This window comes from Nilaparvata lugens, chromosome 10, assembly GCF_014356525.2.
Source record: "Nilaparvata lugens isolate BPH chromosome 10, ASM1435652v1, whole genome shotgun sequence".
Classification (NCBI taxonomy): Eukaryota; Metazoa; Arthropoda; class Insecta; order Hemiptera; family Delphacidae; genus Nilaparvata; species Nilaparvata lugens.
Window position 1 is genome coordinate 5840180 of NC_052513.1, and position 28000 is coordinate 5868179.

At 31.4% G+C, this 28000-nt stretch overlaps 1 protein-coding gene across 2 annotated transcripts; it reads right to left on the bottom strand.

The window, feature by feature from the left end:
• Positions 1–1871: 1871 nt before the first annotated feature.
• On the bottom strand, positions 1872–26425 carry LOC111064377 (4-hydroxyphenylpyruvate dioxygenase). 2 transcript variants are annotated; one of them, XM_039436169.1, is made up of 12 exons: positions 26353–26400; positions 23900–23915; positions 20323–20349; positions 19706–19768; positions 18734–18838; positions 16785–16910; positions 15494–15583; positions 13072–13172; positions 11645–11722; positions 11143–11257; positions 2590–2709; positions 1872–2089 (listed from the first exon to the last, which is right to left on the bottom strand). In XM_039436169.1, exons 2-12 carry the CDS (start codon positions 23900–23902, stop codon positions 1958–1960), a joined length of 960 nt encoding a protein of 319 aa, XP_039292103.1. In that variant the 5' UTR covers positions 23903–23915; positions 26353–26400; the 3' UTR covers positions 1872–1957. The 2 variants fall into 2 exon arrangements, with proteins under 2 accessions (XP_039292103.1, XP_039292102.1); XM_039436168.1 differs by lacking the exon at positions 23900–23915 and having other exon boundaries at positions 26341–26425.
• Between the last annotated feature and the right edge of the window lie 1575 nt (positions 26426–28000).

Here is a 28000-nt window from a genome sequence, read left to right on the forward strand (position 1 = left end):
GTTCCGTGTATCAATCTAGGTATATAATATCCATGGTTGTTCCTATGTCGTGTTTGATAATTATGTTCGATATTGATGAATAGATCTGCTTTATGTTTCCTAATATAACTGAGTAATGTTTTGATGTATAGTTGTCTGATGTTGAGCACAGGGAAGTCCGAGAACAGCAGCGCTGTGGGGTATCTTGATTCCTTTTTCAAAATTGTTTTTAAAATTGTTCTAAATAGTGAAAGTGATTCACCTCTGAATCCATAATAATCAAGTTTTTCCAACAAGTCAGAATGGTCAACACAATCAAATGCTTTACTCAGGTCACAAAATGTGACCTGGGCATAGCACCTGTTCTCAAAGGCCTGAATAACATCAGAGACTAGACTCTCCACTGCATCTATTGTTGCCTTACCCTTTCTAAAGCCACACTGGTCTCCAGATAATACCTTCTTTCGTTCTAAAAATTCATTTACTTGCTCGCAAATCAGAATCTCTATGATCTTGGATATAACTGGTACTAAGGAAACTGGTCGGTAGCTCTCTGGTTTACCTTTATCTCCTTTTTTGAATATAGGGCACACCTTAGATATTTTGAGAATATCTGGAAAAATACCCTCTAGCAGTATTCTATTAATACACAGAGTGAGAGGAGTCACAATAAAAGGTATTATTGATTTTAAAAAACTGTTAGACATGTTGTAATAATCGTCACTATATGAATTACTTAAATGCTTTGCAGCTCTCAAGACATCTTTTCAACAATAGTTTTCCACTTGAAAGATTAATTTGACCTATTATTTGCTTTATGAAGACAGTTCTTTGCTGACTTATTTGGCTTTACAATGTCACTTTTTACTTTGTCTACAGATTCGACACAGTACATATTAAAAGAATTTGGTGATATCATAGGCTTTATTCCACCCGACAGGTTACAACTACTTTTAATTAGATCCCAAGCAGCCTTACATTTATTTTTGCTACTATTTATTAATGTACTGTTATAGGAAGCTTTGGCATTAGACATTTATTTCTCTTGTATACTCTTTCTTCAGTGCTATCAGCTGGGCTTTAACTACATCACTACCGGTGCTCTTATAAAGAAAATCGAGAGACAGAATTTTATCTTTAGTCTTAGCAAGGTTTGGGGTGTACCACTTTCCTTTTGTCTACTTACCTATCATTTTTTAGAGAATATGACTGATAATCATGACTGGATTTAAAGCCGGGAATGTATTCTCGTTGGACTGATTGAGTTTGGTTCCTGTTTACATAAGTTGACTCGATGGATATGTAACTTGAGGTTTGTGCATTTTGACAGATTAATTGTTCAATTGTATAGTGAAAGCTTTTCAATGTCGCCTATTGTTCAATATGTTAATATGAGTAGCTCACACAATAAACTGTGAGTAAAAAATAATGTAAATGAAAAATTATCAAAATTGTTATTGATTAATTGTTACTAGGTATTGAACTTTATGGAAGCAATAAGTTTTAGTTATTTCACATCACTGGAACAGAACTTCTAAGATAAGACATATTTTTATGTCTTATTTCAATCTTTTACATGTAATTTCTACTGAATCCCATTATATTCAGCGAGCAATTTCTGTATATATTTATATGGTTATGTGGTTATATGGGGTATAACGATTTTCACGAAATTTGGAACAAAGTAGGTTTATAGTAAAAAATTCGATTGCACTAGGTCTCATCCTTGGGAAAACTCGCTGAACGACATTAAAAGGATAATTCATCCTTGGCTGAAACAGCTGTGTATAGTAAAAAAGTGAGTGAGCGAGTGAGTATGTGAAAAATCAATATATCGCATCCCCGAATTCATAAGATGACATATAGCCAGCTGTGAAATATAAACACGATCATTTTAGAGAATTAATTGTGTTCTGTTTATCAATAAATAAAAATAACAAGCGAAGCTCGGTGCCCCGATATTAAGAATTAACTAATCTCACTTTACCTCTAGAATGTCCAAGTCTTCCTTTATTTTGAAGTTGTCTCTTTCAAGATTTTTCCTCAACAGTTCATAGTACTGACTTGGAGTTCTAAGAAATTCAACACCACGAGACCGAAGGTTTCTCACCTGAAATACAAAGTGAATAAAATATTATTTGCTAGAATATAACATGGTTTCCAGTTTTATACAGTTTGATGATAATAATAATAATACATCTTTATTCAATGACAAGTACATTGCAGAATAACAATCATCAAATATTGAATTCAACAAAAAATGCTTAGTGTACAGTCAATGAATACAATACTGCTTGCTGAAGAATGAACTTTATCTGCAAACTGGAGCATATCTGATAATTGGAAATGAAATCAGGAATTCGCTTAGTATATACAAATGAGATAATATAATATAAACTGAAATAATGCAAATAAATACTAATGATACTGAATAATAATAAATACTATGCAAAGAGAAAACACATTTTTACTTTCAATTGTCTAATAATATTGCAGGAGATAATTTTTTTGAAAAAATAAAAAGAATGCGTGTAGTACAATTTTACACCAATATGTAATCATACAATAATTATTGTTAGGTACAATATCACGTAATTGCACATTACTTACAGCAGTTACAATGTCAGATGTGTTTAGAGCAATGTGCTGCACGCCTGGTCCTCCATAATACTCCACATACTCTTCAATCTGGCTCTTCTTTTTTCCTGGAGCGGGTTCGTTAATAGGTATCTGCAAATATCAATATTGAAATTTTTCATTTAAGAATGATTAAACTTTCACAAGATATTGAGAAATATTATCTAGCTTCAAGGAATAAGAAAAAATGCTTAGTTGAAGTAGAAATGGAATAAGTGGGGGACGAATTAAGTTGACGATGAGGGAGGTGCAGTCATTGTGAACGGTGATAAACGGACAGATACATGCTTTTTATTGGGTTTTCCCAATTTTGGAAGGCACAGATTTGGAAAATTCCAATTTTTAGTTTGCATGAAGATGGTGTTACACATTGCGTGAAAAAAATGACTGAATACAGAATTTCAAAAGATTATCTTTTTGCTTGGAAACCACGAATGGCCTGCTAGATCGTGTGATCTTACACCGTATGAAAAATCATTATTTGTGTTGAATCGAAAGTATAGGTGAACAAACACCGAATAATAATAATACCACAATTTGAAAGTGAAAATAGAAAGGGTTATTGATGGAATCTTACTAAATCTTTGTGAGAGCGTTATTACAAAAGTCAATAAACGAACTACTCAATGCTTTGGGTGGTGACATGCGGATATAATTTCTCATACATAAATGGCAAAATGGAATAAGTAATTTTACATTTCTGTAAGAAAAAACATTCACATGACTTAAGGCTGGACACTTCAACATTCACATTTCATGACATTTACATGTCTTTTACATTTCTGTTTTATAGCAATCTAAAATCCGATCATACTTTCAATTTGGTAGGGATGATATTTTACATCATTATCAAATATTCAACTAATGTTGAATTTCACATTAAATGACAATATTAACTATATTTATCGGAAATTCAGTTTAAGATGCAATATTAACTATAATTATCGGAAATTCAGTTTAAGATGCAATCAAGATACTAAGAACGACATAAACAATCATTCTTGTAGTTCATCAATATAACATCCAATCTTTACTGAATGTTAGGTAATTCACTAATCAACTCAGAGTGACATCAAATATTAATTATCAGATAATTGAGTTTCTCACCTTAATAGTTTCTTCCCAATTAGTCATAACCACAGATCTGAGGGCCGAGTACTCTGTGTAAACCTGCTTTTCATCAATCGACCAAAATCTATGGAAGGCTAGAATCTTTTCATACCTGAAAAACATTCAAAACTCACACTGAACACACACTGATATACCTAGAAGATGAGATACCATGAGATAAATTGGAAAGGAGTTTTCTTTAATTTAAACATATTACAAGCTAAAACCAATAAAGTGATGGTTTATAGAAATAATGGAATTTCCCTTATACATTAGAGACAAGTTGAATGGAGAAATTGATAATAATGTTTTATAGAAGTGATTCAAGAGTTCAAGAAAATGTGGAATATATTGAATAATACATGTAGTACATAGAAATATACAGGAATAATATATACCAAACACAATTAGATTAGTTCAATATCTCTGTGGATACTAAATTTTATGAAAGCATTTTGGCTAATAAATAATATTACATTGAGACAACTCTTCAACTCACCAATCAGCTACATTTTCCATGGTGTTGTCAGGTTGATTTCCAACACAGTGATCGATAAAGTTCAAATAGGCAGGCGGTCTGAAAGAAAATTTGATCCGTTATATTGTCAGATTGTAATTTCAGATTTCCAAGAGATTATTTTTATCCATTATGCAACATCATTATTATTTATAATACAACAGAGATTATTTTTTGCCTCTCAGTCCCATTTATGCACCACCCAAGTTTAACTCTAATCTAGGTTTACTATAGAGTGCGTTAGTGGAATTGAGTTAGTGTGAAATTGAGTGGGTATTTTGTAGTTGTTTTTTATGTTTGTCTTATTTTTCAGGTTTTTGAACTGGAATGAACTTTGATTCCTACTTTCAGATTTTAGTGTGAGAATATTTGACCATGTTTATTGAATTTGCTAACTTGTTGCTTAGTTGTCGAAATTTAAGCAATTTTCGTGCATTTTTCAAATACAGTTTCAATTTCATGTCGAAAAAGCCACTATATTTGAAAATTGTACGAGCATTGACCTTTTTGCAGACTTGGCTTTTCCACTGGAAATTATGCTCAACGCTCGTGGAGGCGGAATAATTCTCAGTGAAAAAGGCACAGTTTGAATTGAGACGTAACCGGGAAAACAAGTAACGGTGTGCGAGCCTCGGTCCTCTGAATGGATCTATTTTCTATTCAGAGGGAAAAATTGACAAGTTCTCGTTATATTATCATTAATTTTGATCTAGTTTGAAGAAGAAACCGATAAAATTAGTAGAAGTAGAATAAGGAGATTAATTTTGTGGGTGAATCTGAGTAAAGTGTAGTGAGTCTTCTTAAATCGTATGTGTGTGTTTCTAAAGAGTCGAAGTTTACGCTGTGGAAATGGTGAGTGCGAAACTGTTGTTTTCGTAATAGAGCTCAACATTTAGTTACATAGAATGACCGAGGCCCGAATTTAGTTGCAGCAAGTTAGCAAGTTCCCAAAAGTGTAGAAATTGAAAATTGCTGATTATGCCTTCTGTTCTAAATCAATTACTAGATAACGTTGGTTGAAAATTTCACATGTTACATGACTTCTAATGATTCGTTTGACACGTTTTTTTCAATTCAATAAACCTGACGTTAAATTTTAAAAGTTTTTTTCAATGAAGTTCCTGGCTCGTAGTTGCTAGTTGCTAAAATAGGTGACAATTAAATAATCATGATAATCTGTGCATTTGAATGAACGAATCCACTAAAAGCTCCCAACCAATCAAGGAATTAAACATAAGTTTATTATTATTATTATTATTATTATTATTATTTTTTTTTTTTTTAAATGAATTGATGAATTGTTACATTTAATTTTCACATAAAATTTCAATAAATCAAAAAATGTTCATTTCTTTCACTATTGACTCGGTTGATTTTATTGATGCACATTTTGGAAAACAGTCCGTTAAGGCACTCAGTATGATTTTCAGTTAAGTGTGACTCCAATGTGATGACGTTAGTTTTGGGCTGATCCGAATACTTGTAGTGTTGGGCTGATCTGTATGCACGTAGTGTTGGGCTGACATTTGTAGTCGACTGATGCATATCAAACTCGATACAGGTGACATCTCAGTTAGCATTGCCTCATGCTTGTAATAGACGGCTGCATACCAAACTCGATACAGGTGACATCTCAGTTAGCATTGCCTCATGCTTGTAGTAGACAGCTGCATACCAAACTCGATACAGGTGACATCTCAGTTAGCATTGCCTCATGCTTGTAGTAGACAGCTGCATACCAAACTCGATACAGAGTCACGTAAATTTTGTATCATATTTGTAATTATACAATGTACATTTCAGGCTTGAAATGACAATGTAATTCGTTTTTTGGAAAAGAGATAGACGCTGCATACAGGATTAATTTAGGTGAGGATTAATTTAGGTAAGGTTTGGTTTTTTGATACTTTCAGTTTTCAAGGTTTAGAGTTCTGCATACAGGAATAATTTAGGAGAGGATTTTTTTGAATCAATTCTTTCATGATACTGTGACTGTTATTCTGAATTCAAAGTTGCGAATGTGAACATGGATGACAATTACCTCCAGGTAATGTAGTAGTGTTGAAGTTTGAGATACAAAGTCAGCAATAAGCGTTGGCATTGCTATTGGCATTGATATCAGCATTGGCATTAGCATTGGCGCAGGCATTGGCATTGGCGCAGGCATCGGCGTAGATTTTGGCATTGGTATCAGCATTGGCGCAGGCATCAGCATAGATTTTGGCATTGGTATCAGCATTGGCGCAGGCATAGGCATTGGCGCAGGCATTGGCATTGGCGCAGGCATTGGCGTAGATTTTGGCGTAGTTATTGGTGTAGGCATCAGCGTAGATATTGGCGTAGTTATGTCACACTAGTTCGAAAATCACCCAAATGTTCTTAACACTCTTCATGGCGTTCACTTGTTGCTGATTTCGAGATTCACATGATAACTATTTCAATGTTAATGTCTGTGCTGTACCTGTTATCTTAAAATGCTTATAAACTAAGAAGAAAAACTTGATTAGGCTATCAATACAATCTAATACACATGATAATTATTTTCAAGTATATATAAAATTGAAATTTGTTAACATCCTATTATACAGTCAGCAATACATAAATTGTGAAATATCAATTACAAATTTTCACTAAAAAAAATTTCATTTCCATCTATTCACTGTTCAAATATCAAAATTTAATCCATTCTTCAAAACAGAAATAGAATTTCATAACACCCTGTATCATTATCAAAATTGTAAAAAACATCAGATCATCACAACAAAAATTAATTTCAATATATATTTCAATAATTTCAGACAATTGGTCTTCTATTCACAATCATTTCATAATATATCTGCATTTCATTATCATTTAGTATAACATTTCATTTATAGCAAGTTCATTTCACATTTATGATTTATCATTCAGGGTTTCAAAATTATTTAGTTTTAACTTTGTGTTCAAAAATTGTATAAAAAGCAAATTATTTAATATTATTAATCATCGTTTGTCGGATACTATAGTTTATTTCGACTTTTCAATGTTCTGAACACAAGCTACATTTCATGACAAAACTTTACTATCAATCATTAAACAAGAAATCATTCAAAACATCAATAATATTTTGCTTCAAAGGCAATCAATATTCATACGTAATCATCATTTTGCATCTATGGCAATCAACATAAGTAATCAACACAAAAAATATTATCTCATTACTGCCTCTCTAAGTCATAACCTCTGTTATTCCTTCTTTAGGCAATAATGGGTTTCCATCTCAAAAAACAATCACATACCAGCAAAATTCTAATCAACAAACCCCACTAAAAATTCTACATACACTCCAGCATCCATTTCATATCAAAATTTATAGAACAAACAATTTTAAAAATTTTGAAAAATATATCAATTACAAAACACTTTAGAAAAATTTTAGCCTTTAACTCATTTCAATTGATAATATAACACAACGTTTATATTCAATGAAAACATTATTATTCAAGTTAACTTTCATTAATACATCACATATATATGGCTACAGAATTCATTAATACTTTCAAATTTTGAAGTTTATTTATTATAACAAAAGAATTTATACATAAGAATAGATTTCAGCATGTTCTAAATTGAACCATTTATTTTTTAAAATAATTTAAAATTTAAAGACTGTATAATAAGTACAAACATTTCAAGATTATAATACAAAGATGATCAAGATGAATAATGGGTAAATAAGTTCCCTAAAAAATACAAACAAGAGAAAAAGAAAATTGGGTAAATAAATTTCCTAAAACAATACAAAGAAGAGAAAGATTAATTAGAGCCTATCCTACATGTCAGTACTGAACTTTCATGAGGAAGTATATTTAATAAATATACTACTATGGAATTTTGTAAATTCCAAGTATGACTCTAATTTGTTATAATTGTGAGCTATCACTCCCACAAAAACAACTGGTGAAGGAAAAAATGTTGACTATTGTGACTGGGTGGATAGTTCCTAGATGTCTGTAAGGCAATGTGATAGCAGACTCTAGTATCGGACCACAAAAACAAAAGTATGCAAAAGTTTTTTACAAACATTTGATGTTGCAGTCTTAAGGTTTTTATATCGCAAACAAGTAGGTCAGATAATCGAGTCCAGCCGTATGTGGTTCACGCCCACACCTCTAAAAGAATCACACCTACTTGTCTACCAAAAATCCAAAGTATTGGACAGCAAAAAAAAAAAAATAAAATGCAAAATGGGTTAAAAGCCCAGAAGAAAACTATAACCTAATTACATATGGCTTATGGCACGATATGCAATGAAAGATGAGAACATGGGACATAATTGCTCTGAAAAACCTAATTACCTAATATGATACCTGAAAAAAATAGACATGATTAAAATATGTAATACATGATGAAAAAATATACCACAAGCAAACAATTATTTACACTACAATGGATAGATTTTAGAAAAGTTAAGTTTTATCAACAATTTAAAGATTAGGAAAATAAGCTACTATTTTAACTTCTAATATTATTTCAGAAGAATACAAATTTAAATGACTATGGACAAGATTGGTTAAGATATGCATCATAGAAGAATTTTACTGAACATTACACAAAGACAGGAAAGAATCGAAATTTGAAAAGATTAAGGGCCAAGAAAAATAGGCTACAGGAAAGAAAAAAGACACAATTATGGACTCTTACCATACACTGCGTAGCGATTATGCTATTCTGAATCCCGGCATAACACAGGATTCCTAATCATTGTGTGTTGGGGAATACCCTTTCATCATGTGATTCACAGTCATCATCTTGTAAGTAAGCAACTTGAAACAACCTTTGAATACTAACACATCAATGGTGACTTTGTGTTTTGTTTTCTTCAAGAACATAATTTTATTCATGGGTTCATTTGTTTCAACAAAGCCATTTTGCTTACAAAAGTTAGTCATGTTTACTTGAGAATGCATTGCATACACCTTTTCAATTCTCAGTTGAAAGTTGAAGTCATCAACTTGACTCAAAGCAACATTCATTTTGTTTACATTGTTCCTAACCTCCACAGAAACCTGTCTCATGTAATCATTCACTTTGTTCATAGTTTTCCTAACCTTCAATGTAGCAATATTACTTTCATGATAGTTGACTTTCAGTGAAGACAACTCCCTACCTACTTCTTTACTCAATTCTACTATCTCATTAGGGTTGACTTTTTCAACAACAGTAACTAGGCCTACATTGTCAGAAACTTGAATGAGTTGATCTTGTATCTTAACACTACTATTATCCTGCTTCAATTTGTTTTCATCTTCATGATTATCACTCAATGTTTCATGTGCATTTTTCAATAGAAGGTTTATACTAACCTGCTCTAGTCTAATGCTAGTACATTCTTGCTTCATATCATCAAACCTAGCACTTTGATTTTTAAACATTTGGTCTAACTTAGCATTTTGCTTATCAAACAGTTGTGTTAAGGCAGCTATTAACTCATCATCATTTTTAATATTTTTCATATTGTATGCCATTTTGCTAGTCTGCACAGATAATATATTCATTAGGACTTGATCTCTCTTGAACCGATTTCCCACTCAGCAGTATACCATTCATAACCTATCAATATATCTATCCTACTAATAATTTTTCATAACCAGGGATTTCATGGTGTACCATTTGGGACATATTTATTTTGTAATTCGGTCCCACCACAGGGGTAACATTTGCCGTGCTACCAATTTTTCCTAATTCGGTTGGAATAGCATTTAACACCTATTAACCTAAGGATAGTTGTCGGCTCCAATGTAATAGATTCTTGATAAATTATGAATGGATCTATCGCCTATGAATGAGAAATCCAGTTTTCAGAGCAAATGAACTTATAATCTTCAAAAGAATTTTGGAAATATACACAGATACACAAAGAACAATATATTACAAGCCTAAGCATTTAAAGTTACTACGAGCTAAAATACTTATCTAGCTTCAAGGAATAAGAAAAAATGCTTAGTTGAAGTAGAAATGGAATAAGTGGGGGACGAATTAAGTTGACGATGAGGGAGGTGCAGTCATTGTGAACGGTGATAAACGGACAGATACATGCTTTTTTATTGGGTTTTCCCAATTTTGGAAGGCACAGATTTGGAAAATTCCAATTTTTAGTTTGCATGAAGATGGTGTTACACATTGCGTGAAAAAAATGACTGAATACAGAATTTCAAAAGATTATCTTTTTGCTTGGAAACCACGAATGGCCTGCTAGATCGTGTGATCTTACACCGTATGAAAAATCATTATTTGTGTTGAATCGAAAGTATAGGTGAACAAACACCGAATAATAATAATACCACAATTTGAAAGTGAAAATAGAAAGGGTTATTGATGGAATCTTACTAAATCTTTGTGAGAGCGTTATTACAAAAGTCAATAAACGAACTACTCAATGCTTTGGGTGGTGACATGCGGATATAATTTCTCATACATAAATGGCAAAATGGAATAAGTAATTTTACATTTCTGTAAGAAAAAACATTCACATGACTTAAGGCTGGACACTTCAACATTCACATTTCATGACATTTACATGTCTTTTACATTTCTGTTTTATAGCAATCTAAAATCCGATCATACTTTCAATTTGGTAGGGATGATATTTTACATCATTATCAAATATTCAACTAATGTTGAATTTCACATTAAATGACAATATTAACTATATTTATCGGAAATTCAGTTTAAGATGCAATATTAACTATAATTATCGGAAATTCAGTTTAAGATGCAATCAAGATACTAAGAACGACATAAACAATCATTCTTGTAGTTCATCAATATAACATCCAATCTTTACTGAATGTTAGGTAATTCACTAATCAACTCAGAGTGACATCAAATATTAATTATCAGATAATTGAGTTTCTCACCTTAATAGTTTCTTCCCAATTAGTCATAACCACAGATCTGAGGGCCGAGTACTCTGTGTAAACCTGCTTTTCATCAATCGACCAAAATCTATGGAAGGCTAGAATCTTTTCATACCTGAAAAACATTCAAAACTCACACTGAACACACACTGATATACCTAGAAGATGAGATACCATGAGATAAATTGGAAAGGAGTTTTCTTTAATTTAAACATATTACAAGCTAAAACCAATAAAGTGATGGTTTATAGAAATAATGGAATTTCCCTTATACATTAGAGACAAGTTGAATGGAGAAATTGATAATAATGTTTTATAGAAGTGATTCAAGAGTTCAAGAAAATGTGGAATATATTGAATAATACATGTAGTACATAGAAATATACAGGAATAATATATACCAAACACAATTAGATTAGTTCAATATCTCTGTGGATACTAAATTTTATGAAAGCATTTTGGCTAATAAATAATATTACATTGAGACAACTCTTCAACTCACCAATCAGCTACATTTTCCATGGTGTTGTCAGGTTGATTTCCAACACAGTGATCGATAAAGTTCAAATAGGCAGGCGGTCTGAAAGAAAATTTGATCCGTTATATTGTCAGATTGTAATTTCAGATTTCCAAGAGATTATTTTTATCCATTATGCAACATCATTATTATTTATAATACAACAGAGATTATTTTTTGCCTCTCAGTCCCATTTATGCACCACCCAAGTTTAACTCTAATCTAGGTTTACTATAGAGTGCGTTAGTGGAATTGAGTTAGTGTGAAATTGAGTGGGTATTTTGTAGTTGTTTTTTATGTTTGTCTTATTTTTCAGGTTTTTGAACTGGAATGAACTTTGATTCCTACTTTCAGATTTTAGTGTGAGAATATTTGACCATGTTTATTGAATTTGCTAACTTGTTGCTTAGTTGTCGAAATTTAAGCAATTTTCGTGCATTTTTCAAATACAGTTTCAATTTCATGTCGAAAAAGCCACTATATTTGAAAATTGTACGAGCATTGACCTTTTTGCAGACTTGGCTTTTCCACTGGAAATTATGCTCAACGCTCGTGGAGGCGGAATAATTCTCAGTGAAAAAGGCACAGTTTGAATTGAGACGTAACCGGGAAAACAAGTAACGGTGTGCGAGCCTCGGTCCTCTGAATGGATCTATTTTCTATTCAGAGGGAAAAATTGACAAGTTCTCGTTATATTATCATTAATTTTGATCTAGTTTGAAGAAGAAACCGATAAAATTAGTAGAAGTAGAATAAGGAGATTAATTTTGTGGGTGAATCTGAGTAAAGTGTAGTGAGTCTTCTTAAATCGTATGTGTGTGTTTCTAGAGTCGAAGTTTACGCTGTGGAAATGGTGAGTGCGAAACTGTTGTTTTCGTAATAGAGCTAAACATTTAGTTACATAGAATGACCGAGGCCCGAATTTAGTTGCAGCAAGTTAGCAAGTTCCCAAAAGTGTAGAAATTGAAAATTGCTGATTATGCCTTCTGTTCTAAATCAATTACTAGATAACGTTGGTTGAAAATTTCACATGTTACATGACTTCTAATGATTCGTTTGACACGTTTTTTTCAATTCAATAAACCTGACGTTAAATTTTAAAAGTTTTTTTCAATGAAGTTCCTGGCTCGTAGTTGCTAGTTGCTAAAATAGGTGACAATTAAATAATCATGATAATCTGTGCATTTGAATGAACGAATCCACTAAAAGCTCCCAACCAATCAAGGAATTAAACATAAGTTTAGTAGTATAATTTCAGCAAATATTATAGAAGAGTAGAAACACCCCTTCCGTTTACAGTGAGATTCAGATTTAGAGTCAAGTGGAAATGACAGGATGATTAATAATGGTTTGATGTTTAAAATTTCAAATTATTAGTGATTGTTTAAGCGGTTCTTAAGTTGTATACTTACAGTTTTTCTCCAAGGGCATCAGCCTCAGTTGCCTTGAATCCGGGTAGGAATACTCCTTTGTACTGCGATCTGTCAATAAGTGTGTGAGTAGTATCCCCAAACTGTAGCAAAGAAATGTAAAAGACATAAGAATTGATTATGATACAGAAGATGTTGAAATGTAATAGTATATTTCGCACCTAGGGTCGAAAATGTACGTTTTCCGGCTCGAGATCGCGGTTTTCAAGTTCGAGACGAAGTCGAGAACTTGAAGCGTTCGAGAGCCGGAAAAACATTTTTGCCCGTGTTGCGAACGCTATTTTTCGCCACACCAAAAAAAAAACTTCCCAATATATAAGAAATTGAAAAATAAATAAAATTCAAACAGCCTATTTTGATAGTTTGAATCTTGGTTATGACAACTTTTACTGTCAATTAATTTCAATATTACTAATTAATAATTTACAATAGTGACCATATTTTTATACTATTAATATTTCGAATAATTGTTTGAATTTTTATAGCTCGCGCTTTGCGCCCGGTGCAATATCTCATGGATAGATGGATGAATAGAATTTTTATTACTATTTTGAAATAATGAGAAAAATTAAATATAATTGCATATTTCACAGTTTTGTCTCAAAATATATAAAAAAAAATTATTGAAATTTAAATTACGGTAACTAATATAAAAAAGAGCTAATAAAAGTCGAAATTCATCGACAAAAAAAAATGTCATTGACCGAGATTCGAACCTAGATCATGTTTGTTATTCACTGAGCTTTGAGGTTTGATGTATTACGCCTTTACGCTCTCGGCCATTCCATATTGTTGAACGAGGGGGCCTGACTGAAACACTTAGCCGGTTTGCCGGCATTTCCACAACAAAATATTGCTCTGAAAATAGTTAAATCATAGAGAAAACATTCGAAGATTCAATCTTGAGTGGGCCTAATGTTTTCTCTATATGGTTTAATATTGAATAAAAATTATCTAAAAGTTTTAATAATGAATTACAGAAAAATTACTAGGAGTTTTTCAGTCAAGGCTGAGTTTTACCAGTAGGCTTACCTTAAACTTCAGATCTCTGCTGTATTTTCTTATTACCGTATTATTGTTGATTGTATTGCATTAAGAAGTGGAATTCGATAATAAAAAAGAAACAATTATTACTCTACTTCACTTTTAAATATTGATACAATTATTGTACTTTGATTTCAAATTCGATTCTTCACTTTTAAATACTTGCGATACGTACCGGTACCTTTCTGACAATGGACAATGCAACCAACATTAAGTATATTGTTGAGGCTATGGAGATATCATCGTATTCTATTGTTTGATATCAAAAACACAATAACAAATATTAAATTATGAAACAGTAATTTATAAAATATATTATAGACATAATACCGCGATTCACAATACATAATTATATAGATTATTGCAGTCGTTATGAGATTATCTCTCTATGATTTTTGTGAGATTGGACACGATCAGCTGTTATTCAAGGTCATTTTACAGCCCTATAGGGCCGTAGTTTTACCGGCCTGGTCGGAAAACAATCACTTTCGGCCTCCATATGACGCACGTAAACCAGCTCATTACATCCAAGTGTGGCGAAAAATTAAATAACTTTCTGTGTTCCCGTAGAGGTGATTTTGTGGTGAATATCCTTATTAAATAAGAGAAAAGTTGTGTGTATTTTTGGGTTCAAAATTTTATAAAATAACTTGATTAATTCAATATGAAGTGATAATTAAGTGCTATATTTAAATATAGTTTGGTGTTTTAATTTCTCTAAATTCAAAATGTTTAGCTTATATATATATATTTGGACGAAAATTGAACTTGAACGTTTTACAGTAGAAACATAACCTATTTTTTGGACATTTTATTAATTTATCAAAATTTGGGAATGGAATAGATTTGGGCCAAGCCTGTTGTTCCTTCCTAATCATATTTATATGATTTGTGATGCTGACCACGAATAAATAAATTGAATGAAACAGTTGAAGAGTGAAAATATAAAAAACAATTTACAATTTAGCTGAAAGAACTTCAAAATTTCAACGGGTAAAATCCAGCAGTGAATGAAGTTTAAAAGAGATGGTGCCAGTTGCATTAAAGCTTGTTGAATTTTAACCGTGATTAGTTCCAAGAGAACCAATCAAAGAAGACTTCTTTTCAAAATAGCCTTCTCTGATTTCTTCTCGTAGTTATAAAAATCCATCAGTGAATGAAGTTAAAAAGAGATAGTCCTTTAACAAAGAAAGACAAGTGTTATTGTTTCTATTCATATAATAGAGATGCTTCTTCGTGAATTAATCCTATTTTTCACATTATAGTAATGATAGAGTTGTGTGGAATTTAATCAATGGAAGCAAGCTAAGACTTTATGAAACGACAAAAGTAGCATTAATTTGTACAATATTAGACTTACAGTTTTCAGTACTGCCATTCTCACAACTCCATTCTCGTCGGATTCTTCCCAAATATCTTTCACTACAACTGCTCCTTTATCTTTTGCCACCTGCAGTATTAAATTATTCTCAACAAGACAATTCACTTAAAGTGCAGCTGTGAAATATTTGAGGTATTAAAAGTTGTTCATAAATTTAAATCCAGTTTATTTTCATTGATTCATCAACACCTTATGTTGATTTTATCTAAAAATAGAGTGAATTCTACCCACAACAGTTTTAATTGAATATTGTGTTGTTACAAATTTTTTTGCTATGAACTAGATGAGAAGTCGTTCTTCATCAGTTCACGTCAACTTTTCTGACAACGCAGATCCACATAGTATTTGCGGAACAAGTAATTTTGTAAACGTTTACTATCGTAGACAAATCAATAGATTTCAAATCAATCCAATTATCAGCACAAATAGTACATTGTTTATATTATTATTGAGAATAAAGTTTCAATTCAATATTGTAGAAAGCTTTTCACTGAATAATTGCAGATTTTAATTGATTTTCTCATGAATTTCTTCCTACAAGGATACTAAGAAAATGTGACAATTTTGTCATTAGTGACTACTTCGACTAATATTAACTTTATGATTACTACATCCTTACACAGGTTCATCAAATTTGCATGGTGTGACACAGAATTTTCTTCAAACAAATAGACACACATTTTTATTCATAGTAGTATGCTCATTGTGGTTTTCAAATAACATGAACATGTTCTGTTTTAAAGGCGTCACGATCAATGATTCATTTTCTCTAAATATACATATTTTTCTCTATATTTTCACTAGCCTTTTATTTAAAAAATCTTCATTAAAGTTTCTAGTATGGAGAATAGAATAATAGTTGGTGGAGTAAATGATTCAGGTCCTGTTTTTCAATGAATATCTGCTCTGCAGCAGAAAAAAATAATATTGCTTTAAATGTGGGTATTCACACACTGGAAAAATGAAAATGTGTGAACACTCTCGTAAGAACTAATGGTATTCTTTTTCTGCCCAGCGGAGCAGGTTATTTTACTAACAGACAATTACGAGCTGAATAAGTAGTGTATCTTACTCAAAATAATAATAAATACTGAGGGTGATGCCCACATAAGCTCTTAGGCTTGTGCGTGGGTAAACTCATTAACTTGAACCATCGTCATGAAAGCATTAATCTTTCATTATGAGTATAACTTACAAAATTAAAATACATAGACATATAATACCAACAAGCATTTGTATGAACTTGAACACATGGTGTGCACAATTATACCTGAACAATGGCATCGAGATCTTTGACAGCAAACGCAATGTCCTTCACTCCATCACCATGTTTCATCAGATGTTCTCCAAACACTGAATCGTCTGGTTGATAAGAGGAGACAAATGCAAACACAATCTGAAATTGAATAATCACTGAAACATGTTTAGAAAATGTAGCCTATCAAACAGGATTTTTTCTATGTTAATGGATTAAATACTGGATTTTTTCTGAATTTTTCCTACACTGGAAAAACAGTATTACACTCTAACCGAAACATGGTCCGAACTGACCTAAACCGAAACATCCAGTCTCACAGACCGGGACTCTCTTAAAGTGTTATATTAATTTGATATATTTTCTACTAAATATGAATTTAAATATTTTTCATTGATAAATTTCAATTATAGTAAAGAATAATATAGATTTCAGTTGCAAATTAAGTGATGGAAGAATAGAAAAAAATTGGAAACATTGATATGTAATAAATGTATGATGTTGGATGTAAGAAAACACACAATACAAAAATCTGTGTAAGATACTATCAGTTACTACTCAGAACAATAATCAATGAGAAATATTCTATCAATATAGGATTTATAGAAGAACTAAAAGGTAAACATTGAAAATAATAATGTTTTTCATTGTTATCAAGAAACTTGTTTGAGCAAACGTTTTCAGCCTCCAGTTATTTTATTAGCAATAAAAGTTCATAAATAACTATAGTGGTCAGAATCATCTATTTCGTCAAGTGAATGTTTATTTTGTGACACTTCATTGTGAAACATCGTATTGATACAAGTTCCAAAGGCTGGGGCTCGTATGATTGATAACTCATCCTTTGTCATCCTTTGTCAACGTTGTCTAAATTACAAAAATTAGTTTTTCAAATAAAACATGTCAATAAAATACCGAAATAATGAAGAGAAAAACATTAGAAAAAAAATTGAAAGCTCAAAATATCTGTTAGTCGAAACATCCGGTATTCTAGACCGGTAAAAAATAAACGTTATCCGAAAGATCCGGTATCTGAGACCGGTACGTTTTCAATAGATTGATGTTTACTTGATAATCGTGAGTTGGGGACTGACGAGCATTATTGGAGAATGTAGAGGAATAGTGGGGGAGAAGGTATTAGAGCGGGCAGCAATTTTTGATTCAAAATTTGGTCACTATAGAAAAAATAATTTTGTCTCCGGTCTCACAGACCGGTGTTTCGGTTAAAGTGTTATTGTGAAGAGAATAATATTAGCCTATTTCGGACCAAGTGTAACCTTATCCAAATTTGGGAGAGTAATATCACAAGGTTACCTTATTTTTTCTCTCCCTATCATTTTGATTATGTATGTTTATTGTATGAATGAATAAAAATTTATCTAATATCATAAGCTGCATAAGCCCTAGAAGATTTATAAATATTGAATTGAAAATTGTTTTCAAGTGGACCTACATTATTTTAATTGTAACTATAGGTCCAATGCATACATTACGACAACGAATTTACAGAATCACACTAAAACCGTGTTAAGTGTGTGTATCTGTGCGTGCATTTTTCATCTCTTCTTCAAACAATACTTCATCACATACATAAGTTTTTCTTCTTTTTATTGATCTATACATCTTCATCTATATTATGATCATTTATTTACATAGTCTGTCCATATAGCACTTTGAATCTGACTCCTATTCACAAACAAAGTACAGTATTGTACTATAAACTTAATATTTTATATTTTGTGAATTTTTTGTAAATTTGAGTGAATAAACTATTTGATTTGATGGTTGAGGGGGGATCAACAAGAGTGTTTCTCACTTAAACTCAGATCAATAAAATCATTCAAATGATTCAATATTGGTGAGCAATGAAAGAGATTGAAAAATAGACTTTATAACCAATAGTGTGGTTGTTCATATTCTGTTTAGTAAGCGTTAAAATTTAAGCTTGATAGGACTAATTTTACCTGGTTTTGCTTTACAACATGTACTGCAAACTGTCGACTTCCAGTTTGTAGACCTTTGAAAGCGACTGGTTGAAAGCCAAGTCGAGTAACATAGTAGCTTGCAGCCTACAATCAAAAATTGAACATCAAATTAATAATAACAACAAATTACCAAACAAACTTTTCAACAGATACTGCACTAATGAAACGTTAGTATTGAATGCACTCACAATTCAATAGAAAATACAGTGTCCCACGAAAGCTGTAACAGCCGAAGACCATAGACTCTACATCAAATTTGCAACAAAAATGTCCAGTAGAATTTTTTCTAACAAGTTTATACTCATTCCAAAGCTTATAAAAATAGCAAAGTTTTTCCATTATTTAAATATATTGTCACCCTGATAGAAGAATCGAGAAAAAAGAATGACAGAACTCGACAAATGTACTTTTTTCAACTTTGAACGCTCATAAAAAGTTCAAAAACAAAGGAAAAAAATATATGAATCTTATTGGATTTTTTTCCTTTTTCCAACCATATCCTTAGAATTAGATTTTGAATGATAGTTTTCCAATTATTGACGTTTAAATGACGGTGGGTAGCCTACAGTGGGCGTAAGCCTATTTAAAAAATATAGAGAAATCAACATAAAATAAACACCTCGAAAAAGGTTGATGTGAGAAAATTTTACTGGACATTTTTGTTGCAAATTAACATACGGTATGACTTCTTCAGTGAACTCTCTACTTCAACGGCGAAATAATGGCTTCAATGATTTCATGAAAAGCATACTCAAATAAAATAAAATATAGACTGCAACTAAAAAAACTAATAAAAGTTCAATAGAAAATTCTAATAAGTAATAAATGTACAACATGCAACACCATCTCTAAACATTAAAATTGTGAGTGATAGAAGTATTTCACTAATTAGATGATTTTTCAATACTGAAATTAAACTCAACAATGTAGATGAATCCGTTCTATACTAACCTGTTTAGCATTTCCAACCCAGAATGTTATGTGATCGAAATTCTGGAACTGTCCTTTGATTGGCTGAAAAAAATCAATATAATAATTTATTAATGTAAAATAAACAAATTTCCTTCAAACGCCTTAAATAAGATGTTTCCCAAGAATCATAAACTAATAGTTCTTTCTTATAATAGTTCATAAACAATAATTCTTCATGTATTTCTTGCGTGAAGGATTATGAAAAAAATGTCATAGAATATACGAGTAATACATAAAAACGGATTTTCGAATTCCATTGTTCTAAGTAACGACGTTGGAAATACCTATATTGATAATTTTTCTAGCTTGTAGCTGTGAACCATTCTCACAAAAATTATAATGAGACCTACGGTATCCTTTCATCATTAGCCTAACAATACTCTTCTACAAATCATTACCAAACCTCATATTGATATTGTAGCGAATCTAAATATATTAGCCTATTTATTTATTTATACATTGATACATAGGTTACAATATCATTCTCAACTATGAATGATTGGGAAAAGAACAACAGGCTTAAAGCTTACATTACATATTTAAATATTTATACAAATGACAGATAACAAATTAATAATAAACATTATTTTACATACCTTTGCACCTTTATCTGCATAAGTTGTCTGAAAATAAAACAAGACAGCATTAGAAGTTTTTTAAAATATTATTTTTGTTCGTTTTGGTTGCGTCTTTGAATTTTCAATGAACATATTGATAGGTAACTTATTTAAAAATTTCTTCATAGAAGACGTAATCGATGTAAAAGAAAATAAAAGTTATTTTTTCATAATTTACTTTTGATTATATTTGGGTTGCTATATGAACCATACTATGAGGGCGTCTTGGACGCGTTGAATTCATTTCGTGCGTCTTCAGAATGCATGGCTTTTTACTCTTATGGGAAGCGTCTATTTCGCTCAAATAATATTTACCCCATGAGACTATAGCTCCGGGTAACAAGTGGAAAAAAATCAGCGCGTCTAGTTGGTGCCCGAGAAGCAACATGCTTTAGTTATTTTCATTTATTCTTCTCCTTATCTGCATTCAAGGATTAGCCTGTTCCAACTCAGTAAGGTAGCATAAAGTACCTTCTCGTCTATAACTGTTTAAGGTTTCTAAGTGAATTATTCAATTCCAATTGAGCCTCACTAGTATAGGCTAACATCCCTCACTTCAATATCCAAATGTACCAGTTTATATGGGTATTATTGGAAAATTGTTAGGAAGGCATCGAAAAACGCAATCGTATAAATGACTATAATATTCATGGCAATATCAACGGTTACGTAACATTAATAAATATTTATTTGTTGTGATCACAGTCATGCCAAGAGACAATTTCAAAATATCTGTATAATTTGAAGTGATTCACAATATACTAGTAATATCAATAAAAATACGCATTATATAAGATGCTATAAATGCATGACCCTGAAAAAGCTGAGTTTAATAGAAGTGTTCCGAATTTAGAGAATTTCTTTGGAAATGAGCACAAGTTGGATGAATTTCTTGGGTTGTTTACTGTGGGGGCTACCGTAATAAAAAACCAACAAGAGCCTATAAGTTTTTCAACCAGTTGACTTAGAAAACTGGATCTCCAATCTATAGAAATAAGAAAACAGCTACAAATGGATTACATTGATATTCTATTTGTTTTTCTAAACTAAAATCATTGCCATGCTGAACTAGAGAGAATGTTACTGAGAACCAAATGTGCAGAATACCAACATTGTTTATCATTTTGTTGATTAAAAAAAGAAGGTTACAAGTGGAGTTAAAAGTGTTGCCAAGATTATTTCAAGTTATGCAAATCGCTGTGTCTCAGCAAACACAATCTTGAACTTGAATCTTCATCGAGAGAATATCAAGTCAACCCATATATAATCTTGTGCATTTGATTCATTAAAGTTAGTTAGCAATTCATTAAAGTTAGTTAGCGATTCATTAAAGTTAGTGAGTAACAAGACCTTTATCAAATTAAAATATTTGATATCACTAAAACGATTTCTGCTGTAGTAGCCGCACCAGGTGATATTGTTGTAATGAAAATTAAGATAGAATGTTCTAGATATTATTTTCTGGATGAATCTATTCATTTAAACTGTACCTAGTTATATTCATTCTATCAATGATTTTATTGTTATATTTTGTCATGGCAATTGTATTTAATGCTACAATAGTTATTTTGCCTTCTTTGTTCATTTTCAATTATTATTCTTTAGAATATAAATATTATTATTCTGTCTACACCTAACACAAAATAAAAATCAATCAATCAATCTGGTGTGTTTACTTGAAACATTTTGGTTGAATAATTACCACTCTTATTAAATATACTCAAGTTAGATGAAGCTTCTCTCTAATGATTGAAGTCATTTTTTAGAAATGTTTGTTGAAAAAGCACTGGATTTGAAATTGCTCCTCCAGAAATGAGAAACAATTGATGCAACCAGTCTCTCAATTTGGAGTTGGGATTATGTATTCTTTTCAACCAGAAACGGTTCCTCATCGAATGAGCTTCACCATTTTTGGGGTTTTATTCTTAAATATTATGAATAAATTGTTAGCGCACTATGAAAGTAACGAGCCCATGCTAAAAGAATGCGCAGCATTTTTTTATAGTTTCTTTTTGAGAATAGTGAAGCGCTAATTTGTACTCACCTTTTTAGCCTTTATCCTTAGCTAATTTAGCCTGAAAGCGTACACACACATCAACGGAGGAACGTCTGCATGCAGACGCACAGACGGATGTGTGAGTGCGTTTGCAACATTCGATAATATGGGGAAGGAATTTTCCACGGTCTTATGCTGCTGTGTGCAGCTTCTGGCGCTAACTAAATCCTATAGCTTTAATTGATAAAAGTATTGAATCTTCTCCTAATACCTCATATTTATAAAAGATTTATTAAATATTCATTGCTCAATAGATAATGGATTTCAGCCAGGTGTATGATGAAAAGAATCTCAAATAAAAAATATATTGGATTTTTCATTAAGGTATCCTTAGTGATAGCTGATGCCTAAAATTACATTCAGGTTTCTGTAACCTACTTAGAACAGCAAGAATAACACTAAGCCTACATCTCTTATATTTGGAAAATATTCTTGTTTCAAATTTAGTACATTAAAAATATTGTTTATTTTTACTTGATTCCAAACGAATGGAAAACTGCAATGCTTGATCAAGAATACTGAAAACGTTTTTCTTCTTTTAATATAATTATCTCTTTCATGCATTCTTTCTTCATTAAGAATAAGAAAGAAGAGATACGTTTTTCTTTTTCCAATATTCTATATGGATTTTCATTGCAGTACTGGTTTCGATAATCATGAATAGACTTTATAACTGGTGCCTATTGAAAAACTCAACACTATAGTCAGTATAATGTAGATACTGTATGTAGTAAATCAAATGCGTTTTTTCAAGTTTTGAGATTAGGTGTTTTGCGATAGAAGTATGAGGGATAATGGAGATACGTTTTTCTTTTTCCAATATTCTATATGGATTTTCATTGCAGTACTGGTTCGATAATCATGAATAGACTTTATAACTGGTGCCTATTGAAAAACTCAACACTATAGTCAGTATAATGTAGATACTGTATGTAGTAAATCAAATGCGTTTTTTCAAGTTTCGAGATTAGGTGTTTTGCGATGGAAGTATGAGGGATAATGGAGTCGGTCAGGGATAATGTAGTAAATCAAATGCGTTTTTTCAAGTTTCGAGATTAGGTGTTTTGCGATGGAGGTATGAGGGATAATGGATAATTGATCAGCTCTATACTTCCATCGCAAAACACCCAATCTCGAAACTTGAAAAAACGCATTTGATTTACTACATACAGTATCTACATTATAGGCTACTGACTATAGTGTTGAGTTTTTCAATAGGCACCAGTTATAAAGTCTATTCATGATTATCGAAACCAGTACTGCAATGATTGATTAAAGATTTAAAAAATATTCCAATACTGAATTATAAGGATTTTTGATTGATCAGCTCATTAATAACTAAATAACCGGCTTGTAATTTATTAATCAAATCGCTGAAAATGCTTACTGAAAATATCCTGTCAATGCTTTTTTTGTTAATGAAATATTGTAAGATCCTAAGGAATACTAATTAAAGAATTAAAAAATAGAAATTAAATTTAACAAGTAATTGAAACTCACCATTGTCTGGTAGTTATCCAACCCCAAGAAACAAACTGCACAAAAAATAACCAATATTGATTTTCTCCAAGCAACTTCTTAATGCCAACTGATTACACAACATTTTATTCAACATATTTATAAGTTTTGCAGAAAATCGAAGGAAAAGTGGGAGGGAGTGACTTGTGGACATTATTTGGTTCGATTCTGATTTCAGATTCAAAGTAAGGAAACCGGTTATCTGTTTACATATCTGTTGTTTTTCACAGTTCTGCCTATGAAGATTGTTAAAAAATATTATTTGAAAATATAATATCGCACCATGAGATCATTATATGATATCATACTGTAGTAACTCAAAAAAGCTGTTTTGTGGGAAAACGGCTTTTGAGTTTTTACTCTAGGGGAATCATGTATAAAAATGAACAATAACCAATCATTGTTTATTTTATGGGTTTAAAGATTACTATGGCATTTCTCCCAAGATTACCATTCATCAAATCGATTTTTATAGGCTGGATCTTTTCTTATAGAGGAGAATATCAACTTTATTTGAGTTGATACTGTGTGATGCATTGAAAGTTGAGTTCAATTTTCCCACTTGATATAGTAGGTATTTTCATCGGGTAAAATTTAAACGATAGCCTATAAAATTGGAATTTGGAGATTAAGTTATTAGTTTATTGATCATATCAATAAGTGCTTTTCTATTTAATTTTTAATTGAGGGTCAAGTTGAGGGTCTCAATAACTAATTTGTTACTTTCTCACAATAACGTTTCAGCATTGTGTAGCGTCTGTATTTTTAAGATAAAGGTTTCATAACATACTTTTACAACGGATGATCATTAGGCCTATTATCTTTACTATAATTTGAATATTTGAATATGCTCTTTCCAATAGCGTCAATATGCTTTTTCCAATAGCTTCAATATGCTTCACATTGAGTTTTTGTCTATTTCAAATTAAATACAATCCAATATGTGGATAGATGCTATAGATTTATGCCTGGTGGTTGCTGTGATTAGATTTGAAGTTTTCAGTTTCACTGACATGGATTTTAAATTATTATCTGTATTCAGAACGATTCCAAGTTCAAACTTAGTCAACAGTAATAGCTTCCGTGCTGGCTTGACATCTTGACGAAAAAAATCTTATATTTAAAAGTATTTACTTGAGATTTTACTTAACCAATCACATCGCTCCAAATGATTTTCTCAAGGGCAGCAGCCAATAAGAAACACATGAAATCTCGTGCTGTAGATCCACTTATTTCAAAACTGTACTTGCAATAGTTGATAGCCTATTTATTGAATAGAGTACCTAATATAATAGAATATAACTTCTACTTAGTTTAGGACATCATCAGTATTTTCAATGTCATTTTGAATTACATTTTATTGATTTCGAATATTTACTCAAATCAACATGAAGACTTTCTATGATATAAAATCAAACACATTACAATAATTATTATGACAATGCTCCAAGGTATGACCACGAGGTTTCCATAAGGGGGGGGGAGGGGTTTGAACAGACTGCGTCCTTGAAATTTTTGGGTGTGCATTCGTAATCAAATTCTAATTCTTAGAAGGAGGAACCACGAATAGCTTAGTGATGTAGAATGACAAAAAAAATTGTATAGAGGGTGGGGTGTAGAAGCTGATGAGTTTTTTTTTCTAAAACATAGGGAGTGGGGGGAAAGACCAAGTAAGTAAACCGAGTAAACAAAGAAATTGATAACGATGTTTATGTGCTATGAAAATCATTACCTTTATTTAGTACCTATCTTATCCTTAATACACATATCCAATAATACTTTTATACACTCTTAATACTTTTATATACTTGCAAAAACAAAAAATATTGTTTATTTTTACTTGATTCCAAACGAATGGAAAACTGCAATGCTTGATCAAGAATACGGAAAACGTTTTTCTTCTTTTAATATAATTATCTCTTTCATGCATTCTTTCTTCATTAAGAATAAGAAAGAAGAGATACGTTTTTCTTTTTCCAATATTCTTACCTCTTTTATCCATTTTTACCTTCCACTTCCAACTCCATTATCCCTCATACTTCCATCGCAAAACACCTAATCTCGAAACTTGAAATAACGCATTTGATTTACTACATACAGTATCTACATTATACTGACTATAGTGTTGAGTTTTTCAATAGGCACCAGTTATAAAGTCTATTCATGATTATCGAAACCAGTACTGCAATGATTGATTAAAGATTTAAAAAATATTCCAATACTGAATTATAAGGATTTTTGATTGATCAGCTCAATAATAACTAAATAACCGGCTTGTAATTTATTAATCAAATCGCTGAAAATGCTTACTGAAAATATCCTGTCAATGCTTTTTTTGTTAATGAAATATTGTAAGATCCTAAGGAATACTAATTAAAGAATTAAAAAATAGAAATTAAATTTAACAAGTAATTGAAACTCACCATTGTCTGGTAGTTATCCAACCCCAAGAAACAAACTGCACAAAAAATAACCAATATTGATTTTCTCCAAGCAACTTCTTAATTCCAACTGATTACACAACATTTTATTCAACATATTTATAAGTTTTGCAGAAAATCGATGGAAAAGTGGGAGGGAGTGACTTGTGGACATTATTTGGTTCGATTCTGATTTCAGATTCAAAGTAAGGAAACCGGTTATCTGTTTACATATCTGTTGTTTTTCACAGTTCTGCCTATGAAGATTGTTAAAAAATATTATTTGAAAATATAATATCGCACCATGAGATCATTATATGATATCATACTGTAGTAACTTAAAAAAGCTGTTTTGTGGGAAAACGGCTTTTGAGTTTTTACTCTAGGGAATCATGTATAAAAATAAACAATAACCAATCATTGTTTATTTTATGGGTTTAAAGATTACTATGGCATTTCTCCCAAGATTACCATTCATCAAATCGATTTTCATAGGCTGGATCTTTTCTTATAGAGGAGAATATCAACTTTATTTGAGTTGATACAGTGTAATGCATTGAAAGTTGAGTTCAATTTTCCCACTTGATATAGTAGGTATTTTACCGGGTAAAATTTAAACGATAGCCTATAAAATTAGAATTTGGAGATTAAGTTATTAGTTTATTGATCATATCAATAAGTACTTTTCTATTTAATTTAAGATTGAGGGTCTCAATAACTAATTTGTTACTTTCTCACACTAACTTTTCAGCACTGTGTAGCATCTGTATTTTTAAGATAAAGGTTTCATACCATACATTTACAAAGGATGATCATTAGGGCTATCTTTACTATAATTTGAATATTTGAGCATGCTCTTTCCAATAGCTTCAATATGCTTCACATTGAGTTTTTGTCTATTTCAAATTAAATACAATCCAATATGTGGATAGATGCTATAGATTTATGCCTGGTGGTTGCTGTGATTAGATTTGAAGTTTTCAGTTTCACTGACATGGATTTTAAATTATTATCTGTATTCAGAACGATTCCAAGTTCAAACTTAGTCAACAGTAATAGCTTCCGTGCTGGCTTGACATCTTGACGAAAAAAATCTTATATTTAAAAGTATTTACTTGAGATTTTACTTAACCAATCACATCGCTCCAAATGATTTTCTCAAGGGCAGCAGCCAATAAGAAACACATGAAATCTCGTGCTGTAGATCCACTTATTTCAAAACTGTACTTGCAATAGTTGATAGCCTATTTATTGAATAGAGTACCTAATATAATAGAATATAACTTCTACTTAGTTTAGGACATCATCAGTATTTTCAATGTCATTTTGAATTACATTTTATTGATTTCGAATATTTACTCAAATCAACATGAAGACTTTCTATGATATAAAATCAAACACATTACAATAATTATTATGACAATGCTCCAAGGTATGACCACGAGGTTTCCATAAGGGGGGGGAGGGGTTTGAACAGACTGCGTCCTTGAAATTTTTGGGTGTGCATTCGTAATCAAATTCTAATTCTTAGAAGGAGGAACCACGAATAGCTTAGTGATGTAGAATGACAAAAAAAATTGTATAGAGGGTGGGGTGTAGAAGCTGATGAGTTTTTTTTCTAAAACATAGGGAGTGGGGGGAAAGACCAAGTAAGTAAACCGAG